This window comes from Coturnix japonica, chromosome 1, assembly GCF_054131305.1.
Source record: "Coturnix japonica strain WE chromosome 1, WE-NBRP24, whole genome shotgun sequence".
In the NCBI taxonomy this organism is placed as follows: Eukaryota; Metazoa; Chordata; class Aves; order Galliformes; family Phasianidae; genus Coturnix; species Coturnix japonica.
Window position 1 is genome coordinate 124834014 of NC_140663.1, and position 25391 is coordinate 124859404.

The window sequence follows — 25391 nt, forward strand, 5'->3', positions numbered from 1 at the left end:
AATGGAATGTTTTGTGTGAAAGGAAAAAAGAGGAGCGTATCCTTCCATTCTATAGTTGGTTTGACTGCCAAAGTCTGAATGTATTGACTTAGCAGGCTTCTTCCAGTTGCTTTACTGATAGTTGCTTGGGCTGAACCTGTAGGAGAATCTAGAACATTCCCTTGACAATGCTTTACTTGCTCTTAGACCTGGGTTGGAAATGGGACTTCTGTAAATGAGCTCTGAAAGCTGTAAGTTGGTCCAGAGAGAGAAGCTGAAGTGAGTATTATACTACTGAACCTGCAGCCTTCATTTATTTGAAACCTCTTGACTCTGAATCCAATAATCTTCTGGATTTGACTCTTGGAGAAAGGCTTTATCATTCTCCATACAGCAACTGAGTCCCTTTGCAGCTCATGGTCCTAAGCTTGCTTGAGGCCTTTGGATGCATTAACGATCAAATTATGGTTAAAGAACCAACAGAAAAGGCTTCTGGCAGCTGCCACAACCCTGCAGAGTCTCTTTATTCAATATACATATTCTCTGCAGCTTTTGGCTGAACTTGTGGGACAACTCTGTCGTGTCCATTTTCTTCCTGGGGTTTTCAAGGCATCCACACAGTTCTTCTGTCTTTACTCCACCTCCTGGTGCCTACTGATTTTTTGTCACATCTTTTTCAGCCAACAAGACCTTGCAGTCTCAGTCTTTGGATTTGCAGTAGCCATGTGAGTATCAGAGTGGTTGCATCCTCACTCACTGGGCTTTTAATGATCCTGCATGGCTGCATTAGCATTCTGCCCAAGAAACAAGAGTCTTTCCAAAAATTCACTGCTTTTTTGTCTTCTGTCTGACTTCTGCCTTTATCTTGGCACGGGAACCAGAACAAAACTGTCTGGGTGCAAGCCAGGGCTGAGGCAGGGGTGCCCAGGCTCTGCAATGCTCCACAAGGATTGAGTACAACATTGACCACTACAGAGCAGACTCACCTACTGCAATGTCTCTATGTGTTCTTTTAGCATTTCTGACACTGAAAGCACAGGACACTGTGCTGCAAACTTCTCACAGTAGAAAATTTCCATAGAAGATGTAAGGAAGACAGATAGATCCATTCTGGTCCCATAGTAAGAGCTGCTCAGCTTCTTGAATAATTTACAAGCAAGAAAGCCACCCCTGCCTACCAAACAAGAGAAGAATATACACAGCAAAATGCTGTCACAGTGATTTTAGGGAGCTACCTTAGAGAAATCATGATAGAAAAAGCAGTAAGCAAACACACACAGGTTAACGGGAAATAGAAGATTTAGAAAATAACCATTGTTATGTGAAAATAAGGGGATGCCAGCAGACATGGTTTAACAATGGGCACTTTATCCTCATCTTTTTCTATAATAGGGAAGCTGATTACATTCTCTTTTCGCATGAAAAATAAAACAAACAACTGAATAGGAGGGAATGGTACATTGTTGGCTGCCTATTTAAAAACACTAGAGCTGCAAAGAGTTATTCCAAACACATTTTCTTTGTGTGGCTCACTAACTCATAACTCAAGTGGAATAGCTAATGAATTTGGAGCATTCTGAAATGTGCAAGCATGCTTCACAGTTTCTCCTGTAATTGGTCATTCTACAGGAAGACGTTTAATTTATCAAAATCAGTAGTTCTTGATGGGGCTGTTTCACATTTCTTGTACCTGTAGAGAGGAAAATGAAGCAATGAATTAAGAAAAGAAAAAAAAGCATCTCCCTAAAAAGATGACTCCTCAGCCTAATAAGACTGAAACTGTTGTGTTAGAGAATTAATTTTGGTAATGGCAAGGAAAGTGAGCTCAGAAGTAAAGCACCAGAGGGCAGTGACATGGCTTGAATTTTGGGCAGTGCTGTGTGGAGCCAGGAGCTGGACTCAGTGGTCTTTGTTGTTCTCTTCCAACGCAGGATTAGTCTGTCATTCTGTGACTCTGTGGGTCTTTGCCCCAGTACAGTGGAAGCCAAGCAGGACAGCTGGCCATTGAAGAGCACTGTGCCTGACGTCGCTCAGACTCCAGCAGCCAGTAGGTGCTTACAAAGCCTGATGACTTCTTGTGTATTTATCCTGAGTTCAGCACAGTGAAATTCTGAGCTGGGAGCTTTAAGGAGCACAAATAGCAGATAATAATTCCTAAAAGTAAGATTTGGAAAATATATTAACCAAAATCTCAGTCTGAACTCTATTGAAATCAGTGGGGCTTTCTTTTGAGCCCATTAGGATTTCAGTTTGGCTCTTCAGGAACATTACAATTTATCATGAAAGAAAAATTAAAAGTATGTGTTTTTGGTGCTGTATTCAGACAACAGGGCCTCTTTCATGTTTTCTCTGCATAATGGAGATTTATAGATTTATTCCTAATGAGTTAACAGCAAGAAGTAAAGCACAGATTCTACACACTAGATGTTATCAGCGAGACAGTGAAACCTAGATGATATTTCAGGAAGAACTTTGAAATCCTGTTTCCTTAGATAAGGTATCTGCTCTGTAAGCAAAATTGTTGTGACTATTTTCTTTTCCCACCTGGTTTTCATTAACACAGCCATTTACATAAAAACTAAGGCTCTTGTTTCTGAAAAGTTCATATTCTCCCGCTGCTTGTTCCCCATCCCTGATGTTTTCATTCTCTGTTAGCAATCTGATAAATCACTTCCACTAAACTCAATTATGGTATCACCAACAGGGCTTTATCACTTTGGTGATAAGAAATAAGCAGCAAGCAGTGCCACAAAACCTGCAAGAATACAGATTATGTTTCCGTGTCATTTGTTCCATTAACAGCTTGTATGGCATGTTTAAAAAATAGGAACAAAAAGAAGACATGATAGAAAGAGATTATGTCCTTTACATAGCTCAGATGCTTACAGTGAGGTAATGCATAGAATATGAGCCTCAAGTAATGCCTTCTGAGACCAGTGGAAGGGCTTTCATCAGCTTCAGTGAGTTTCAAATAAGACTGTGCATTTAGAGTGAAGCAGAGTACCACTGTGTAATCAACACTGAGAAAACTGAAAAGAGAAAAAAATAAAGCAAGTGAGGGAAGGGAAATGGAAGGGAAGGGAAGGGAAGGGAAATGGAAGGGAAGGGAAGGGAAGGGAAGGGAAGGGAAGGGAAGGGAAGGGAAGGGAAGGGAAGGGAAGGGAAGGGAAGGGAAGGGAAGGGAAGGGAAGGGAAGGGAAGGGAAGGGAAGGGAAGGGAAGAAAGGCTGCAGGCATTTTTGCTGACTTGGTTTCATAGTGAAATCCATTGAAGCCTAAATAGATCTAAATCTAAATGGAAATAAGGAAACCACTACATCTGAATGAGATTTTGCTGATCCGAACTAACCCATTGAAATATTTTAGTAATTTAAGTTTAGAAGCTGAATTCCTTCTAAATAAGCTGCTGGGATTTACCTTCATTGGGGATATCAACAGTCATCTACACAACAAGAGCCTGGAGCACCATAATGACAGCCAATATCACAGTCTAAGCCATCACCAGAAAAAGACTTGAAGAAGACTCATGTTTAACTCTCTCCAAGAGGACCTGTGAAATAAAATTCCGAAGGTTTACTTAGCAAATTTTCATCTAATATTTAAATCATAGGATGTTACATTCAACCATGCTGCAAAATTAAATGTGCTGTGGGCGAAACTGTGATGATAATGGTAGACTACTGAGAAAGAATAACATCTGATTAAATAATAACCATTCAAAACAGGTTTAAATGTTTCTAAACTAGAGGCAGACTGCAGCTTGGAAAATACAAGGAGCACCTACAAGGCAGGAGGAAGGCTGTCAGAGCTGTCATGAATAACCTTCTTGATATGACTTCCCAAGGGAAGGCTGCGGAAGGCCCCAGCTGCATAGAAGAGGTGCTTCACATAGGAGCAACGTGCCAGCCTGCCTCTGTGCAGCATCAGCAAGGCCACTTCTGGAGAGGAGCACACAGACTGGGGAGGGAGAGCAAGCACTGAGGATGGTCTGCAGGAGGACAGTTGGACTGAGCCTTGGCTGGGGGCTGCACCTTTCCAGGTGTGGCTACAGGCATGCCAACTGGTTTTTCAACCAAGAAGATAGCTGAGAGGTGATGTTCCTTAGCATGCATATGAGGCATATCCATACATTTGTTTTCATGTATTCAATATAAAGTACAAGTCTATATAAAATTGCAGACAAGGGCATAGCTGGGGCCAGTGGGTAGGAATTTAAGTCAGACAAATTCAACCCTGAAACAAATGTAATCTGGGAGGGGGTGGGGGGGAGGCAGTGCCAATCAGTTACATGAGGTGCCTCTGCACATTTAGTATTACACATGCCCCTTCCAAAATACTGCTCTTCTGAAATCAACACCAGGTAATTTGCACAAAGACAGGAAAGGGCAAAACAGGCAAGAGGGAGCCAGCTGTAGGGGATCAGATGCTGAGGGGGTGCTGGGGCAGAGGAGATCCTAGCACTGATGTACAGCTTGCACTGCTGTGGATGGCTGTAGTGATGGGCATGCAAATTTCCCCCTCTTTGCTCTCTCCAGTGGGATGCTCACTTGATGCTAAGGCTATCAGCACCATGGGCTTCCCTGCCTTCAGGCTGCACACAATTGCCCAAAGGGCTCTGGAGGGGTATATTTTATATATAACACAAGACATACATCACGGCCTGTATTACAGCTGAAGGCAGAAAGAAAAAAGTGTAATGTCAGCTGGGCACAATGAATGCAAACAGGAAGGATCACAGCACATCAGATCAACCATTTGGTGCTGGGAGATGGTATTTGTTGCATCCATGGCATTTCAGCTCACCCATCATTACAAATGAAATTAAACCAGGGGAAGCCTTTTGGTGGCTCCTGCAGGTGCCTGCAGCACTGAGCACTGCCCAGCTGCAAACAATTCCCCCCACGTTCCTATTGCTGCCCACTCCATTGAGCCCCAGCTTCATTCACGGCTTGAAACAGGAGGTAGCAGAGGCAGCTCGGTGCCCTGGAGGGTCAGGTCAGGCTTCAGGGCCTCCAGCTGCCTGAATGCTGAACAGAAATGAAAAGCTGTTGGTTAAGGAACGAGCTTCTCAGACTTCCCGCTGAGCCTGGCTGCAGCCCTTTAATTAGGGTAAGCTAATTACATCTGACAGAGGAAAAGAGGCTGTCAAGTAACATGGGAGGAACTCTTTTTGATTCAGCAGAAAACACTTTAACTGCAGGAGCCTCGCAGGCTGACAGGAAGCCAGGGTGTCTGGGATCAGGATGCACCATCTCCTCAGGAGCATTCCCTCCCCACTGGGGACATATCCATTGTAGGAGAAACCTGCATCCCACCTGCTGCCTGGGTCTGCATCTGGAATCAACCCACCTGGCTTGTTTCATAGAGTCATATCAAATGTGAGGCTGGGGCTGAGCTTTTCAGAAGAAGCTGGCAGAGTGCTAAGGGCACCCCAACTGCATCCATACCCAAGGACCTGGGTTCCTTGATTCCCAGGGCCACCCTTGTCAAACCCAAACCTCCCCGCCCTTCCTGGCTCATGCTACCTGCCTGTGAGTTGATTCCTAATGCAGCCAAATAATTGCAGTGTCACAGAAAAACCTACAGACCTTAAACCCCAACAAAGTGGGGTTTGAAGAGCTGGTAATCACAAATAGTTAACTAACGAGTGTTTACAGTGCCTGATGATAGTTGCTGGCACTAGGACAAGGGCAGTAAAAAGTGGATTAGATGAAGATAAATGCGAGACACAGGCAGAAACAAGTACTCCAGCAGATGTGTGTGGAAATTAATGGGGTGGTGATAATAACAAATTCTGATTCGCCACACAGTAAATGTGTCTCCTGATAATCAGTTTCTAGTACAATACCAATCTCCTATGCATGAATCAGAAATCCAAATGAGATGACATCTCAGCATTGAAAATGCTTTGGGTAGATACTGAAGAGCTTAAAGAAGACAGCTGGGAAAGTGATGCTTATTTTGTCCCCTGTAGTCTTACCACCCACTCAATATTTTATCTGTGATCATAGCAGATCTGTTCTCCAGCCTCTTTACAAACACCAGGAGATCTATGGTCCATGTTCTGCAACAGAGATCCATCTGAAGCAGAGCGGTGAGTCCCTGCAGTCCCTGTGGGCTCACTCATCCACTAAGCTGGGACAAGGGAGTTCTCACATGGCACAGTGCTTGGCCAGATGTGTTGTTAAACTTCATGTGTTAATGTTTGTGAAAACAGGATGAAAGGCATTACAGAAATGCAAAATATGATTTGTTACGATTTAGAAGTCATTCTGTTGTATCAGTACTATTTTCTAGATAAGGATTCCTGCCCATCTTTTCCAGTCCCACTGGGTGGGGTAGGAATAAGCCCTGCGGGCATCACTGACCACCAGCCAGATACCAGTGATTTGGTGAACCAGGGAGCACTAAAGACACAGAAAAATGAATTTATGGATTTCTGTGTTCCATCCTAAAAGAAACGTGGTGTTTCCAATGGCAATGGATGATCACTGTATTTGAAACTTACATTGTACCGTTTGGGTTGGGCCTTTCGTGAGAAATTCTTCTATAGAAGAATTGAAAGATAAAACAACAAAACCGAAGCCCCACAGCAGCAGAACCAAACCACCAAATCATTACAAAGCCATTAAATACACTTATGAAAAAGTTTTCCATAGCAGCACTCCGTGCCCTGGCCCCAGTCTCCCCAGGGCCGGGTATCCATGACATTTCTCCATGAAGATGTGGCTGTAAGAAGGACTGCCAGTGCCCAGCGAGGGACAGCCAAGCCCAGCTGAATGCATGTATTTTCCCCATCACTGCCCCTTCTGCACATGACCTGTTAAAAGGATTAAATTAAAAGAATTCCCAGAGCTAATCTAGTGATGATATTATGAGAGACAGGAGCTCAAGTGCGTCCCGGGGATGGCTGATCGGGTTGCCTAGAATGTATTATTCATGGCGGCCATCTGCTTTAGACAAGGATTGAAGATTGAGCAGGAGGGGGGTTTTGATGGAATTCAGCAATTTTACTGGGACAAGAGGGTTGTAGAGTATTTCTCTACAGTGAAATGTAATGTAGCTGTAGGTATTTATGGAATAAATACCTGGTGTTGATGCCTTCCTGAAAATACTGCATGTCCTGCAGAGCCCTCAGGAGCCCCTGCAGAAGGGGTGCTTGCATTACAGTGTTTTAGCAGAAGGGAGGGAGATGCACAACGTCATGGCTCCAGCCAGAGTTATTGGTACACAGGCTGAGAAATGCAATGGTATAAACAGATCTGCGGCTGGAATGTGAGGAGGCAGTGGGGGCAGCCAACAGAGGCCGCATCCACAGGAAGACAGGAAGAATTTCCCCAAAATAGCCCGTTTAGTTCCTGGGCAGCCCAGTAAATGCAGGATTTGTGTACAGCTATTACAGGCAACACGGAGCCAAATGGCAAGTGTGAAAAATAAACTGTCTCTCTTTCAGATTTAGGCTGACGTGTCATTTAAATAATATGGGCCAAGAAATGTGAAATAAGATATCTCAATGAGCAGGACGTGTGTCCCTTCCCTTCCTGCCCGTCTCCTGCGGTTCCAGAAGCTCGCTGGTTTTTTTTCCCCCATCACAGTTGCCTCATCAGATTTTTAAATATCAGTGTCCCCCCAGGCTAACAATGTCCATGTGTTTCTTGGTGATTGGGAATGAAACTTATCCCAAAGCTTTGGTTGGGGAGGTGCTGCTAAACCTTTACGTGGAAATTTGCTGGAAGCTACCTGTCAGCTTGCTGCCCATTCTCCAGTAATTCAGACTAATGACTCGTCAACTCCTTTTTTTCCCTTTCTTTTACATCTGTCTAGAAGTACTTTCTGCTCCAGTTGCTGGCTTAATAACACAATGCTATCTACCAAGGAAAGTCTCACCAAGTCATACTTGATTTGTCTCATGATGGTGCTCGTAATCCTTATTTAATTAGTTATTAGCAAAAAAATATCTGGGCAACTTGTTCCAGTGCCTGGACTACAACTGGAGCATTGCTTAACAACTGTTAACAACTTACGACCCACAGCTCAGGCAGGGAGAGGTGTCCTGCATCCTGCAGGAGGAGAGGGACTTGGGCAGTGCGCTGGGGCTGCTCACCCCCACAAACTTCACACACTTCACAGTGGCTTCTTTCAGTCCCACAGCTCTCCCAGATATGTCACCCTGGGACACCATCTGTCACTTCTAGTTGGGTGACAGCACCATGGGACGCAGCAGCTGAGTCATCAGCATAACCACTTATATGTAAGGACCTAGGGCAAAGGGCTGGGTGCCCTCAGCGTATCCTTCTTTATGATGGTATAAGTCCTCTGGGCAGGACACAGGGCCAGGATTTTAAAGTCTTTGCAGGACACAGTGCTGAAGGGGCTGAAATGAAGTGGCTTTTGAGTGGGTGTCTCTGTAGAATCTTCATTTCCCTACTAGCCAGGCAGAAGAGTCATGAGAGCTTCTTAAATAATGCCTGTAAGCTGGAGGCATTGTGTCTCTCTGTGTGCTGTACAGCCTTTATCACAAAGCGTCTGATTGCTGCCATCCTACAATTAACTCAGGGATGGAATCAGGCTGCTGATTTCACCATCATTACTCACCTCTGTGGCTATGTGGCTATGTTGGGTGGCATCACTCCTCAAGTTGCCTCTTCCACTCAGAACCATATTCTAGGCAGATGAAACTCTCCCAGTTTGCCTGTTTGGGATACTCCATTGCTCAAGTTCAGTTTCTCATTTCCATGACCTCCCTTGTCCCATGTTTATTGAGTGTACCACTGAGTTCATCTCAGGATACAACTGGGAGGAGACTCAGACTCATCTAATGTCATCCTCATTCCTTCCTGCTGCCCTCTGGGTCACTATGCTGGCAAATCACTCAGTCAGATATGGACTGGATCCAGCTGAAGTTATGGGGGGAGCTGAAAGCTTGGGGTGCTATCAGCTGAAGCCACTTTCCTGGCAGAGGCTGCTGCATGAAGGGCTGTGTGGGAAAACACAAAAGCAAAGGAAAGGGCTGGGCAAGGATTGCTTAACCCATCATGATGTTAAAAGGTGTTCACTGAATCAGAGCCTCAGGGATCAGACTTGATCATAATTTTTTGTTATCTTAAAGAGTAGATCTCCTCATGTAAGCACTGATGTTTCAGGAGAAGTCAGCAGTGAACCAACAGAAAAATGTTTTGAAGACTTCCAGATCCTGTTCCTTTTTGATTTAGATGCCTACATTAGGCAAACTGGGTTTTGCATGGTACACAACAAGCTGCAATAGTGGCATCATAATACAGCTGCAAATGCTGTAACTGCATTATGAGCTTTGATGCTTTCTCCCTTGAAAGCCTTGTAGAGAAGCTCATGAAGAGTGGGATAGATGAGTGGACAGTGAGGTAGATTGAGAACTGGCTGCCAGGCAGAGCTCAGAAGGTTGTGATACTTTGTGTCAGCAGCACAGTCTGGTTGTAGGCCTGTAACAAGTGATGTTCCCCAGAGATCCACATGAGGTCCAGTCTTGTTTAACACCATCAGATTCCTGTATGAAAGACTAGAGTCCACCTTCAGCAAGTTTTCTAATGATACAAAGACAGGAGGAGTGGCTGACACACCAGAAGGCTACCACTCAGCAAGACCTAGGCTGGCTGCAGAGCTGTGTGGAGGACGGCCAGATAAACTCCAACAAGGGTGAATAAATAAACAGTGCTACAGGTGGGGAGAAATCATGGCATGCTTTAGTACAGGTTAGGGGCTGACCTACTGTAGAGGAGCCCTGTAGAGAAGGATTTGGGTGTCCTGGTGGGCAACAGGGTGGCTGCAAGCCAGCAGTATGTCTGTGTGGCCAAGGCCAGTGGTATCCTGGGGTGCATTAAAAACAGCGTGGCCTGGAGTACTGTGCTCTGTGAAACAGTGACAGGACCCAAGGGAACGGCATAGAGCTGTCAGCGGAGGGACAGCTGGGGGTCAGGGGAAGGGGCTGCATCACAGGGCGGTGGGCAAGGCCCCAAGTGTTGGAGTTCAAGAAGTGTTTGGATACCACACTCGGACATAGGGTTTGAATGTTGGATGGTACCATGTGGTGCTGGAAGTTGGACTTGGTGGTCCTTGTGGGTCCCTTCCAACTAAGAATATACTGTAATTCTGTGATTCTGGCATTAATCAGGAGTACGAGTCACAGGGTCACAGAATCATCAGGAATGGAAAAGACCTTCAAGATCATCAAGTCCAACCATCAACCCAGTCTAAGGAGTTACTAAAACTTGCCCCACATCCACATGACTTTGCAAGACAGAATCGTATTTCCCCCTGTAACCAAACCTTCCCTGCCCTGCAAGCCATTTCTTCTCTCTCTGCCCTTCTGCTAACCCTTGCCATGCTGCTCCTCCCCATGTATTCTGGAGGTGAGGCTTTAACACCCCACAGCACACTGACTTCCAACACCTGCAAGGAATTAAGGGAGGGTGAAACACTCCCAGGAGCCTGTTGCGCATCCTTCAGCCTCTGCAAAATCCTAAATTCCTTTTGCATGAGAACATGGGTACATCTGCTTGCAATCATCGTTCCCCAGCCGGTCGGCCTGCCGAAGCAGAAACATGATTCTCCACACTTTGGTCAGTATTTGCAGCTGAGGGGCCAGGATTGGAGAGGAGCAGAATAAGCCTGTCTTTCAGCTGCGCTTCCCCAGCAGCCTGCCTGCCCCAGTGCTCACAGTCCTGCGTGCTCCTTGCCCTACTTTCAGGGATTGAGAAATGCTTAAATAAAGAGAAACTTGTTCTGTGGTGGAAAAACGGTCACTTCTTCTGGCTGGGCATTTGAGAAGGAGACAGGAAGCATGTTATTTTAAAGGTAAACTGATAAAATGTTTGTTTGCTGAAGGAGCAGGAGGAATGTCAAAAACATGTCTTTATACACTACTGTACAAAAAGTTATTTGAGGATATAGTTCTGCCATGACAACAACTGCAGGGTGTTGTGAAGGAATATTTTATCTTTTAGTTGTCTGCAGGCTCATGTAGGATCTTTTTTCTGGCCATAAGCAGACTCTTTGTCAGTGTATGCACATGTGTGTATGTGCATGGCTGTGTGAATGTACACTCCGTAGACATGGAAATAGCTAAACATTTTATGGGGACAGTGAATGGACACAGAGGAATACTATCAGATTATCTGGTGATGCCATTGTTTGGTTCTTGATATTTTCCCCATTTCAGCTGACCAGCAAGGAAACAGCTAAGAATCCCTATATTAATGAAAGCCTCATGTGCTGTCCCATCGCAGGCTGTAGAATAAAATCACAGAATCATTATATCTGGAAAGGACCACCTTTCTAGATCACTCAGTTCAACCATGAGCCCATCCCCATCACCCCCACTGTTGATGTCCCTCAGTGCCACATCCACACAGTTCTTGGACACCTCCAGGGATGGTGATTCCACCACCTCCCTGGGCAGCCTGTGCCACTGCAGCACCACTCCTTCTGAGCATAAATCTTTCCTCACATCCAACCTGAACCTTGCCAATAAAATTTGAGGCCTTCACCTGTTGTCCTACTGATGAGATAGACAAATTTACTGCTTCTATAGATTTGCCAGATTAGATTTAGAATGCATCAGCCTTGAATGCTTCTACATGAAAGGACCAAATTTACTTTATGAACGCAATTAAGAATGTCACGTTTTGGGAATAAAGTGACAGTGTGCTCCTCCACCCTACCTTTACATGACATTCAGAAATCTAGCTCTTTAAGAGAAGATCATCTGTGAAGCCAACTGGCAGCTCCAAGTGTTCTTGCTCTCCTCTGGCAATTTTATTAGCTATAGTCACAGAAATGTAGATCATCAGGAATTTGAAATTTCAGTACATTCAAAGAAACACAAAGCTTTTTCGTAACATTTTTCAGTTGGGGAATACAGGCATACACACATATTGTATAGCTGGCCTTTACCATTTTGTGATTTAGCCATATCTTAACTGAGATGAAGATGAGATGCAGGAACCTGAGCAAGTGAGAGCACATCCTTGCAATGTGACAGGAAAGGTTTGCATGTGGGGCAGGTGTATTTCCTAATTTCCTCTTCAGATGCCTTTTACAAATGTCTGATTTGAATCACAGAAGCATCATAGAATCATAAAATGGCCTGGGTTGAAAAGAACCTCAAAGATCATCTAATTTCAATCCCCATGCTCCGTACAACGTTGCCAGCCACCAGAGCAGGCTGTCCAGAGCCATATCCAGCCTGGCCTTGAATGCCATGGTATGTACATTTAAACATCACAGTTTATCCACATGCATTCCCATGCACACACGAAGAACTTTTATCCCACAGCAGAATGAATTGTGCTAGGCAATGAACGAAAGCATCTGTCATTAAAAAGCAATAGGAAGACACATCTATTTAGCACAAGCTGAAATACAGACATGTTTTCATGCTGTGTTTGGCTTGGCTTACCACAGGCAAGACTTAATGAAGTACAGAAAGATTATCTAAAAGAAACCGTGCAGGATCTGATGTTTACAGTGCCTTCTCTCTGTTGGCTGCCCCTGAATGTTCATTTGGGTGTTGCAGCACACTGGCACTCTAATAAATCCGTTCTGGTCCTATTTAGAGATTTCACACTTGATGCCTTTCTTTTTTTAATACAGCTTCCTGCCCTATGAATGCTAATGCAGGTCTTCTTGACCAGCCTCTTCCTAATAATGACATATAGAGATGGAAACCTCTCCTGTGACAGGCACAGATGAGATTCCTTTAGCTGTGTCAGTAGCCTTTGAAACCATTGATTGTGAAGTGAGATTGCTTGCGGAACTGAACAGTTAACAGAGCATGGGTCAAGCTTGGATTTTAAGTTAGAAGAAGGGTGAGCCTGTAGGCAAGTGCATCTCTGTGGCAGTCAGCCAGTCTGCTGATTGGATCTCAGTGTAGCAGTGGGAAAATCCACATTCCTTTTACACTTCTTTGTGAAGCCTGTGCTTGCACAGAACTCTTCTTACTAGTTGCCATGCAGCTTTCATCCTCAGCAGGTGGCACATGCACAAATGTTTTGCTTCTGGGAGGAAATGTAATTTGTCAAGACCTCATGCAATTGTGTTTCACTCCTGCTCCTTAGTCTTTCTGACCTGTTATGCCCTTTTCCTTGCTCTTCTGCTTACCTGTAGACCCTCAGCTCACTGTAACCCTATAATCAGCCACAGTCCTTTTTCAGATATTGCTTGGAGATGCTACTGTGCAATTGAAGGGAAAATGGCAACGACTGATTTGAAGGGACCTTGGCTTCGGCTGACATTTCTGTGTAAATTTCAAACAAGCAGTTTGTAGGTGATTTGTAAATGTATAAAGTCTGTGCGACTACCTGTCTTTTCCTTCCTTTTGTCTCCAAGTGAGATGCATTGATTTTAAGACTAGAAGACATTAGTCTGGTCTGACCACCTGCATAATTCAGATCCTCTGACATCCCTGTAAAAATTCAGCTTTCAGGATCATAAAGAGTACTTGTGACAGTGATCATCTTTTAGAAAGAAAAATATTCTCCCCTTGATTAAGAAAGATACACCTGTTCCTACATAATCCCTCTTACATTCTTTCTGTGTTGCTCAAGAAAACATTGTCTTATACATATGCCACTCTGCAAGCAATGCCTCCTATTTATTTCCATGGAAACGACAACAGATATAAAGAGCACAATGACACTGTTTGATAGAGCAAATTCTCAGCGACAAAACACTCTTTTTCAACAGAGTCATCATCATTAGCTATGCATTTTCACCAGCAATAAACAAGAGCCTGTCACACTAGTAACAGTCTGCATGGCGGTCCATAAGATGGCTTGGTTTTCACATCTCTGTCACCACTGCTGAAGGGCACCACCACTGCCTCTCTGTGCTCACAACCACTGCTTGGTCTCCATCAGCATTCAGCAAGTATTGGTGAATGTCAGTGGGTACCATTTTTTTTTCTGCATGACGGAGTTCAGTGACACACTTGTACTTCATACGCACTTCTACATCAAATGCCTTTGTGTCAGAGTGCCCCTCTGCTGCCATCTGTCACATATCAATGATATGTAATGGAACATTGGTGGGAAGGTTCAACCTCTTCTGCCATGACACCAACATCCACCTCTGATGCATCAACACAGTAAAACAGGAGGCATTGCTTTTGTAGCAGCCATCGTACCTTCCATACACTCATTAAATCCCATCTGCTATTTTTCCTCTGAAGTTAAACTCTGGAGTCAGTACAATGACTCTGTGTCTCTGTCTGTACATCCATCACCACTGCACAGAATTCTAATACTGGTAAGCAAAACAGGAGCATTCCTTAACTGTCATTTTTATTGTCACAAATCAATTCTTAGATAATTTTGGATAATTTATTCCTAAGGCTGTTCATATAGCCTGGGAAAAGAAAAGGCAGATGTATTTTCCAGTGTTGTGTTATGAAGAGAATGTGCATAGATCTTTGGATAATATTTCTGTTTTGCATTTTGTATGTATATATATACACACACATATATATATGCTTACACGTACATGAGTTTAGTTCTCTGCATGTAAGAGCTTATTTTTAAATGAAAATATGTGATGTTTAAATGGAAAACAGAGACAGAAATGGGAGAGAAACCTCTGACAAAAATAAGATGAGAAGGAATTTGTCCATAATGAAACCAAAGCGTGCGTCAGCCTTTGTTTTACATTTTTCTCTTAGGTACGAGCCTAATCTGGAGTTGCCTGTGCTCTTACAGGTAAATGAATCTGTGCCTTGGGCAACAGGAGCTTTCCTAGAGGGGACTGATGGATTGCTTCTAATATTGAGACTGCAGGTTTGATGGGAACTGTGGTGTTGTCTCTTTATTAAAACGTTGATCTTACAACGATCTGTTTTTTTTTTTTGTTTGTTTTTGTTTTTTGATATCAGATAAAAAGATAAAGGCCTCTCCCTGCTGTGTATTTCTCCCCCCCCTCTCCAAGATTTTCAGCATGGCTTGTCTTAAGCTCAAATAAAAAGAGGCAAATAAGATTATTGCTATGGAAAACTTTTCCATAGGCATATTAAGTGGCTCTGTAATGATTTGGCTATTTTGGGGTGAGGTTTATTTTTATTTTTATTTTTAAAAGCGTAGAAGAATGTCTCATGAAAGTTCCAACCCAAACCACATGATGGAATTGTCATATAAAATGACTGACCTTGCTAAAACCAAGGGCAAATGTTGCTTCTGAATCAGAAAACATGGATTCTGGTGCAGGGGCCTAGAATTCACTCAGCAGAGCACCAGGTTGTGTTGAGTGTTTCCTACTTCAAGGTACACACATCCTATGCACACCCTGTTTTCTCCTCACTGAGAGAAGGCACAGCATCCTCTCTTACCATGTCCAATACGCAAGTGCTTAAAACAAAGATATTATATTGCATCTCACTTGCCATCACCACATCTGCATTAATCAGAATATAAAAAGCAAACTAACTGACAGTGTTTGAGAAGGCACTCCCAGTTACCAATTGAATCAAAGTCTTACACCGCCAAGTGCCCCCTCCTGCTGTACCATACTGTCATTGCTGTGCTTGTGCTGTTTCTGCAGGGTACAAGGACTCCTCAAGGATTTGTCTGCAGCTTTGCTTCCTCCTGTACAGCTGAACACCAATCTGGACACCTATAGAGAAGAAAGAGCCCACTACTGCCGAAGGACTGCTATACAATTACTCTGGCTTAGGTCTATCCCAGCTCCCGTGACAGTTCAGCCAATATGTATTTCTGACACAGATTAGCTTTCTGGTTAAACTGTATCTATTTTGGCCCCAAGCTGAAGGATCAGACACACAGAGACATGTTTTTTTGTTTGTTGTTGCTTTTTTTTTCCCCCACCAGGACATTTTTGATACAGGGTAAACCACATGCTGGAGATGGACAGCAGCTCTACCATCCTGCTACCATCCCCAGGGGCAATAGCTCCAGTGCATAATGACAATTATGCCTATGCTAAGAGGAGCTAACAGGGACTTTAATGTCTTGTCTACGTGGCAAAGTTGGGCAGGTGTTTCTGGCTGGGTGATTGAGAGGCAGCTTCAGTCCAGAATGTGCGCAGCCCTATCAGCACATGTACCAAATACATGACAGCACAGAGCCAAGGAAGAATTGCATGCCTTCATGTAGGAGCTACATTTCTGTGCTACAACATTTTGCAAGATCCAGGCATAGCAGCAGCAGATTGGAATTTAATCTTTCGGAGATGAATGGGATTCCGCAGTGCTCTTACGATTCAAATTGAATATGTGCATGAATATTTTCAGGACAAGTACTTAAATGATCACAACAGGCAAAAATGTCCCCTCAAGCACCCACAGTTGGCAGCATTATGATGCTAGGTAGGAAGAGACTGCCTTTGAAGCCGCTAGCATCCAAGCATGTCTGGGTGCAGAGGGATTTCATGCTGTAAGATTAAAGATGCCATGATCTCTTACTCAGCAGCAGCACGCAAAGGCTACAAAAGGTGCACTCTCCTGGAAACAAACTGAGCTGTAAATCAGAAATGTAATCCAGTGTCAAACAGACAGAGGCATGGACTCCTTCTCAGGGAGGGTTTGGACAGGCACTGGTAAAGCTGGAAGCACAGAGACGAGGCAGAGCTGGGGAAGGAGGCAGCACAGCAAACCATAGAAGATCATTTGTGGTAGCACTGGGAGGATAAACTTCTGCTCTGACAACCTTGGAGCTACGCTCAGAGCTGAGATGCTCTAGATACTTCTAAGGCTCCTTTCTGCATTGCCTGGCTGGTGCTTTTTGGGCCCAAACCATGGTGGTTCCTTGGGGTTTCACCTATTTCACTCCATTCACTTTCATGAAGCAGTAGGGAAAGAGGGAGTGGATAATGATCTCGAGGTGAGGTTTTGGTTGGGGACATGAGACAATGGGAAGACCACAGCAGGCAGCATCTGCTACCTCATGTATAGGTCTAGAGCTTGGGGGAAATAGTGAAAGTGTGTACAAACCGTTAAGAGAATGATGATGTGGAGAGAGGGATGCTAAAGTGGAACAAATTCAAGTCAAAAATAGCTCAGAAATACGAGTTCAGAAAGAAGTTCTGAAACATTACAGAAATGCTAAAAGAAGAGCCCTTAGAGACAGCAGTGAGAGAAAGAATGATTTGAAAGAAATTGATGTCTTGAAAAAGAGAAGTATTAATGTATTACGATACCTCTCCTTTCCTGCTAGACTCAACTTGCAGGCTTGCTATATACTTGTGAAAATGTACTGGAGGCAGCTGAAGGATAAAAAGACTTCTTAGAGGTTTTTTTGTATCACTTCAAGGTAAGGAAAAAGTATGAACACTGTGGTTTATTTATAATATGGACCAAAGTAATGATGCTACCAGGCAAAATGTGATGGATGAAAAACTCTTGTTCCTATCAGTCACAGACTGTACATCAAGGTCAACAGAACTTGCAGTGACAAATAAACTTCCCTTAAGGGAAGTCTAAAACAGGGAAGTTTAAACCCCTTTAAAGTAAAGGGGTTTGAGACAGAACTTGGGTCCTGTCACTTTCAGGAGGGCTCTGGAGCAGGAGAGGAAGTAGTGTAGAACTCCAAATATTTGGGGCATAACTGGCTCACGACTTCAATGTTCTTCCTCCTGTTTGGAAATAAAACACAGCTCCTGTGGTTTTCTTGGAACAGGGAGCAGAAACAGCTCAGAGTGCCAAGCACCTCCATCCTACAGCCAGCTACCAGGACAGTATGGTCTGGACTTTTTGTGAAAAACTCATTAACTGAGAATCATAGAATCATAGGATCACAGAATCATAGAAACATAGAGTCATAGAATGGCCTGGGTTGAAAAGGACCACAGTGATCATCTAGTTTCAACCCCCCTGCTATATGCAGGATCACCAACCATCAGACCAGGCTGCCCAGAGCCACATCCAGCCTGGCCTTGAATGTCTCTAAGGACGGGGCATCCATGTGATACCTCTCTGTATGTCAGGAGCACAGTTCAGTGCTGCCATGTTCTGGATCCCCCAAGTCATTTCAGTGTATCATTAGAATCTTTGTGGTTCTTTGCAGAAGATGAAGTGTCAGCTCCTGCATTCCCTGGTCTGCATACAGCTCTCCTGTTTACCTTCTCAGCTATGCTGATGCCATGTCTCACTATTTTATCATGTCTCATTATACTTGGTGTTGTTTTTTTTTCCCTTGAAATTCCAGCTTCAGTGGTCCTGTGGTTATAGAAATGCACGCCACATTTTAAAATGCATTTGTGTTGAGAATCTTGAAAACATGAAGCCTAATAAAGGAAAGAAATCAAAATCAACCTTTTAACTTCTGTACATATGCATATATATATATAATTTTCTGTGCTTGGAATTTCTGGATATCCTTGAATGGCGATACCGATGGTATCTCTTACATTATAATGAAGGTAACAGTCCTCTCAACAGCTGCTGTGATGAGATACAAAAGCAGAGGTGTTTCTCTATTATTCATGAATCTCTCTGTACTTACTTTCAGTCCAAGTGTACAATAATAATACAGGAACGCAGATGCTTTAGAACTCCGTGATGCTTCAGGGCAGAGATATTTCCATGTAGTTTTAGATAGAAACCACTGGGCTTTAAAACACTGAGCATAAGTGTAGAGGTCACGCAGATGGAACAGGGTGACTCAAGTGTTTGACAGGACAGAGTGAGTTGTGGATCCATTTAAAAAATGAGATGGGGTCTTATTTGCTTACCCCCAACAAGGCACAGGGTGTGTTGTGTGCTCTGACCACCAGGCAGGCAGGCAGGAGGTGACCAGTGTTCTTCCAAACCAAGAAAATGACAGTTTAAAAGGAGTAATGTTACTGTTAATGGAGAGAACCCTGGAAAACACCAGAGTTTCAGACAGCATGCACAGTGACTGCATTTTTAACTGGCAAACACCAAAAAGAGGCACCACAGGTGTACCAATAAACATGAGTGCTCGTTTGAAGGCACACACTTCCAGTAATGATGCAGTAGACTCAGGCTCAGCAGAAAAGTGCTGCAGCACCAGGCAACAACATCTTTGTGCTTAAAACAACCTAGGCTAGAAGTATAGATTACTACTGGAAAAATGCCAGTCACCTCTCACTGCTGGCTTAGAAAAGAAATAGTGTTATATCTTCAGCAACTCTTCTTTTACTTTATGCTCAAAACTTCTGTCCTCTGAACTGAGAAAGTGACCTCTTTTTGAAAGATACCCTGCTCAGTTTAACCTTGGGTGAGATGTTTGCCCATCAGTCATTTCTTCCACAAATGGAGCAATGATTTTCTACAATAGCCACACACTCAAGTCAATATTTCTACAGGTTTCACAAGATAGCATCCATCTGAGTAGCTTTGAAAGCCACAATTATATGTGTGGTACACCGATGAGCTTTGGTGCCTTGTTATTACCTCGTATTACCTGGAACCCTATAGAGAATGGTGTTGCATGCAAGGCTTGTTACAAAGTGACCAACTTTGATATAACAAAGAGGTAACTACCTGTGAGGTACTGCCCTGCATCATGGGTGTTTCATGCAGCCTTAGGTATGCATCCCACTTGTGTAACTTCAGCTACATTCTGCAGCTTTCTTTCCAAAGAAAGCCAAATGATTTTAGTCAAGTGACTGTCAAAGTTAAGCCAATTAAAGAACACATTGATGCCTGTTTGCTGCAGCACAGCATTATGCACAGAGAGATGATGGTTCATCCAGTCTGGTTCTGAGTTCATCCAGTCCAACTGACCAGTATTATATATATATCCAGTCATTATATATCCAGTCAATAAGACCAGTATTTCCCACTATACCACATCCTTCAGACATCTAAACATTTCTTGAACACTTCCAGGGATGGTGACTCCATCACCTCCCTGGGCAGCCTGTGCCAGCGCCTCACTGCTCCTTCAGAGAAGTATTTTCTAACATCCAACCTGAATCTTCCATGGCACAACTTGAGGGCATTCCCTCTTATCCCATCGTTGTTACCTGGAAGAACATGACAACTCCCACCTCAGAACCACCTAAGATCATTGTAGAGTGATAAGGTCACCCCTGAGCCTCCTCTTCTCTAGACTGAACAACTTCAGTTCCTTCAGCCATTCCTATCCTATCCTATCCTATCCTATCCTATCCTATCCTATCCTATCCTATCCTATCCTATCCTATCCTATCCTATCCTATCCTATCCTATCCTATCCTATCCTATCCTATCCTATCCTATCCTATCCTATCCTATCCTATCCTATCCTATCCCATCCCATCCCACCCCACCCCACCCCACCCCACCCCACCCCACCCCATCCCATCCCATCCCATCCCATCCCATCCCATCCCATCCCATCCCATCCCATCCCATCCCATCCCATCCCATCCCATCCCATCCCACTTATCCAATCCTATCCTACCCTACACTACTATACCCTATCCTACCCTGTCCTCAATCTCAACCCATCCCATCCCATTTAAGAAGTGGTGCCTGTATACTGAGGATCCGTTCCTGACTGTCTCACTCCGGATCATCCCGGTACCGGGGCCTCCTTAGCTTCTCTCCCCCCACAGCGGGGCCCCGGGCCGGGCCGAGGGCGGGCGCGACGTGGGCGTGGGCGCGGCCATCCCTTGCTCCGCTCTCCCTCCTACCCGTCCCGTCCCGTCCCGTCCCGTCCTGTCCCGTCCCGTCGCGGCGGGGAGGCCACCAGCCATGCCGCCACCGTGCCCCCGCGGAGCTCTACCCTGGACCTTCCTCCTCTTCTTCCTCTTCCTCGTCGTGCCGCTGCTGTGCGCAGCTCCCGGTGAGTGAGCATCTCTCCCCTATAACTCTTTGTTTGCAGTCGCTCAGCGGGGAGATGGTTGGTGGGAAGCCTGGTGGGGAGCCCGGCTCTGGCTGTGCTGGCAACTAAGGCTGCTGGGATGGGGATCCATCCCACAAAGGGCTGGGGAAAGGATGTCGGGGTGCAGGAGGGTTCCCTACAGCTTCTGTTGAACTCAGGAAGGGAAATGGGAGGTATGGGGAGGTGCGGGTGGAATCATGCTCCACATTTTCCTTGATAGGAAGGAATCGTTTTGTAGTCGTTATTTCCTTCTTACCAAATAAGAGTGGATAGAAAAGCATGCATTTTACTTCTCTAGGTGTTTCAAGAGGAAATAAACTTAAGCGGATGCTTCAGAAACGAGAAGGTAAATAGAGAAGCAGCCAATTGCCTGTATTTTCCCTTGCTGGTTCTGCTGCTGCCCATTGCGGCTCTCAGGGTGCTGTTGCTGTGCCCCCATCCTGGAGCTGTGTAAGCACTCCAAGCAGACCCCACCATGCACAGCTCTGCTGCACCATGAGCACACACAGCGGCCACGCGTCCCTCCCATTCCTGCAGCTGCAGCACGCAGAGCCCAGGCTCCCATTCTCCGTTTGGACTGTGTATTTAAATTCCATGTGTAACATGCCTTGAGCTCGGGATAGCTATGATAAAAGCAAAGAGAACAGGGGCTATGAAGCCATCACATCAGCAATTCCTATTTTCATTATTGCCTCACACGCCGCTCTGCTGAGCACAAAGGTGATGAAATAACACCAAAGATGTGGCACAATTTAGGCTGATTAAGAACTTCTCAGCCTCTTTTTTTCTGGGGGGGGATTCATTCCAGCCCCCATTGCCACGAAGCCAGAGGTGTCGCTGAAGGAAGAGGCGGCCAAGGGGTTCCTGCGCAGCCTGAGGCGCCAGCGGCGGCAGCTGTGGGACCGCAGCCAGCCCGATGTACAGCAGTGGTACCAGCAGTTCCTCTACCTTGGCTTTGATGAGGCAGTAAGTGCTGGGCTTCCTCAGGTTGTGAGGTTGGGTGGGGGCATGGGAGGCTGTAGTGAGGTGGGGGTTGGCCTCTCCTCCTGGATAACAGTGATAGGAGGGGAAGAAATGACCTGAAGTTGTGCCAGGGGAGGTTCAGGTTGGATAATAGGAACAACTTCTTCTCAGAAGTCGTGGTGCTGCAGTGGCACAGGCTGCCCAGGGAGGTGGTGCAGTCACCATCCCTGGAGGTGTTCAAGAGCCGTGTGGATGTGGTACTGAGGGATGTGGGCAGTGGGCATGGTGGGGATGAGCTGATAATAGGGCTAGATAATCTTAGTGGTTTTTCCCAACCAATGTTAGCTACCTGATGCAGAGTGTGCAGACCCCACAGCCGTGCTGTGACCCTGCCCTTTGAACCATGAGGGTATATTTCTAAGCTGTAAGAACACTGGGGCAGGATCATGAGCCCCCAGCTGGTACACATACTGAGCAAAGCTCTGCTCAGCAGACTCTGTGTTCAGTTGCGGTCCCGTGCATAGAATAACCCATACATAAATAAGAGGTAAAAATAGTCATAGATGTTGGATTCTTGGCTTCTGACAGCTGCGTGCGTGTGCTTAATGAGATTGCACCGGCACAGGCAAGCTGGAGTACACGTTAGACCTTCACATTATGTGGATTGCTTAGAAGATGAATGCGCTCATTTTCAAAGCTGGAACGATTTAAAAGAAGAAAGCCTTTGCTTGCACTGAAATAATGAAGGATACATTTTTTTTTTGTTGCTCCCGGACATTATGCAGATAAAAGTGACTTTTTAACAGCGAGGCTACACAATATGGAAATTAACAAAAGCAGTTTTATGAATCAGGAACTGAAGGCTGGGCGCAAACAGTAAGAGGTTAAGTAGAAAGGGCAAACCACGCAGACAAGATGTATTCCTCTCTACAAGTTCCTGTGTGCACTGACAAATGAAACCAGGCCTGTTGTGAGATACAATGAGTCCACTTAGGAGGCTTGGTGGAGTATTAAGACACAGCCTTAACAATGAGATAACTGTCAGTTCCAGCAACGTTTCAGAAAGGACTTAGGCCGTTCTTACCCATTGTGTACTTTGCAAAACTTTCTTTACGAATCTCAGCCAGAAATACTTCCAAAGAGCCATTCAGATGGAAAGGCTTTGGCTTGGCAAGCGTTCGATATCCTCGCGTACTGTTTTTCCACTGCTGCCGTGAGCAGAACTGAACTGCTTCTACAGCCTTATGATTTTACAAGAGAAAAATAACAGGCATTTAACAAAGGGTGATGCACCCACTTTGCGCTCAGGTAAGCCATGACTGCAGGTGTAGGGCACTGGGAAACCAGACTGGTCACATCTCACAGAGAAAGCCCCTTAGATGCAGGCTTAGATGCAAAGGATCTGAGTTTCTGAGGAGAAATTCTGGATCTGAATTATCTGCATGAGACAAAAAGGAGCCCCTCTTTCATCTTTTTCTTTCAATCTCGTTCTCTCCCTGGCAGAAATTTGAAGATGACATGTCCTATTGGACGAGCCTGGGGCGCGGTGGCAGTGAGTACTATGGGGGGTACTACCAACACCACTATGATGAGGACTCACCCATCGGCCCCCGGAACCCACACACCTTCAGGCATGGGGCAGGAGTCAACTATGATGATTACTGATGGCTTTCGTCCTGCAGCTGGGATGTATGGGGCTGGGCAAAGCCAAGCCCTTCCCCAGTCACTGTCTCTGCTTCCCTCCTGTTCATGTACAACAGCAGGAGCTGCCAAGAAAGAAACATGACTTTTCTTTCGTTATTGTTACTTAGTAGTATGCGATATACAGAGTGTTACAGAAATAAAGCTTTTTTTGATAAACTTTCCCATTATTTAGTAGAGTCTGTAACAGCAAGTTTCTTTAAGCCGTCCTACTAGAAATTACTTTTTAAAAGGGCTTTTTTTTTTGCTACCTTTTCTACACTCAATCACAAAATTACATCATATCATCTAGGCTGGCATATAGAATATATAGTATAACCTAACACGTTTCAGATGTGCTGGCTCATTCAGTTTTGTGTCAACAAACAAATCCAATTATTTCTTGGGGGAAGGGGGGTTGGAGGGGGATTGGCCAGCAGGGAGAGGGAGGTGATTGTCCCCATTTGCTCTGCCCTTGAAAGGCCCCACCTGCAGTACTGCATCCAGGCTTGGGGCCCTCAGCACAGGAGGGATGTGGAGCTGTTGGAGCGGGTCCAGAGGAGGCCACAAGGATGATCAGAGGGTTGGAGCACTTCCTCCTATGAAGACAGGCTGAGGGAGCTGGGCTTGTTCAGCCTGGACAAGCCTCTGGGGAGACCTCATTGCACCTCTCACCCTTTCATCATCAGGGAGATTCTCCAGGCCCCTCACCATCTTTGTAGCCTTCAGCTGGACTGTCTCCAGCAGTTTTCTGTCTTTCTTGAACTGAGGAGCCCAAAACTGGTCAACATGCTCCAGATCTGGCTTGACCAGGGCAGAGTAAAGCGCAGATCATCTCCTTTGACCTACTGGGCACTCTTTTTGTAATGCACCCCAGGATCCCATTGGCCTTCTCGGCCCACAGTGCCCACGGAGACATCCAGGTCCTTCTCCCCACACTTGCTCTTGTTGAACATCACCAGGTTCCTTTCCACCCAGCTCATCATCCTGCCCAGATGTCACTGAATGGCAGTACAGCCTTCTGGTATGGCAGCCACTCCTGGCTTTGTATCCTAACACAAGACTCCCTCTCCCAGCTGTTCTCTTCTGTTCACAGACAGCATAGGGTGCATCACATCACTGTCCCTGGCCATCTCAGCTCTGACACCACGTAACCTCTCCACCAGGACAGAAGAGTGGCATTGTTCATTGTGGCTTCCTACAGAACGGGGACAAACAGGCCACAGCCCATCTCTTAACATCCCGCAGCCACAAAATGCCACATCCCCAGCTTGTCAGCCACAGAAGTCAGTCAGAACCATGCACTTTTATCCCAGGATTGTTTCCTGGATGGGAGGTGTAGTTTTCCTTCCTTGTAACGGTGGGGCATTCAGAGCTTAGATTTCAGTACTTGGCTTTGACAGAAGTTTGGCCACCACACTGTGGCTTCATGCTTTGGACCTTTCAGCTGGCTCAGCCAGGGCACAGAGCAGGGCACTCAGAGGATCCCCACCTTGCCAAAGAAAGAGTCAAAAACTAGGGAAAACAGCAAGGATGAACCAGCTGCTGCTTGTTCCGAGCTGTAAAGCAGCAGCAAAACAAGGCAGACAAGAAGTTGTTGCCACATTTGCTATTGTCACCCTAGCATACATGAATACTGTCTGTATGCCTGCAGTCCCATTGAAGTCCAGGTCTTTTTCATGCCATGTCATTCTGCCACTGGTGATGCCAGCATTGGGAAATGTTTAGAACAAAGCCACTATGGAGCTGTGGAGGTTACATTTCCACTGCTTTCAGGGGGAGGATGTATGGATGTTAGGACTGGCACATACTTCCCTTACTGTTAACAAAGCATCCTTTTTTTTTGTATGTACAAATCTCTAACAACCTACGAGGACTTCCTGACCACAAGTAGCACTGAACTTCGTACTAATAAAGGCCTGGGGACCAGCTTAATCCATCACACTAATCACAGCCCTGT

At 45.2% G+C, this 25391-nt stretch overlaps 1 protein-coding gene and 1 long non-coding RNA gene across 2 annotated transcripts; both read left to right on the forward strand.

The window, feature by feature from the left end:
- The first annotated feature begins 14665 nt into the window (after positions 1 to 14665).
- On the forward strand, positions 14666 to 18266 carry LOC146762702 (uncharacterized). Its single transcript, XR_014947848.1, has 2 exons — positions 14666 to 14704; positions 15540 to 18266. It is a non-coding gene; the product is annotated as an uncharacterized LOC146762702 (long non-coding RNA).
- A 2358-nt stretch (positions 18267 to 20624) lies between these two features.
- Positions 20625 to 23622, forward strand: ECRG4 (ECRG4 augurin precursor). The gene is made up of 4 exons (XM_015849829.2): positions 20625 to 20749; positions 21087 to 21134; positions 21597 to 21754; positions 23255 to 23622. Exons 1-4 carry the CDS (start codon positions 20659 to 20661, stop codon positions 23414 to 23416), a joined length of 459 nt encoding a protein of 152 aa, XP_015705315.2. The 5' UTR covers positions 20625 to 20658; the 3' UTR covers positions 23417 to 23622.
- The last annotated feature ends 1769 nt before the right edge of the window (positions 23623 to 25391 follow it).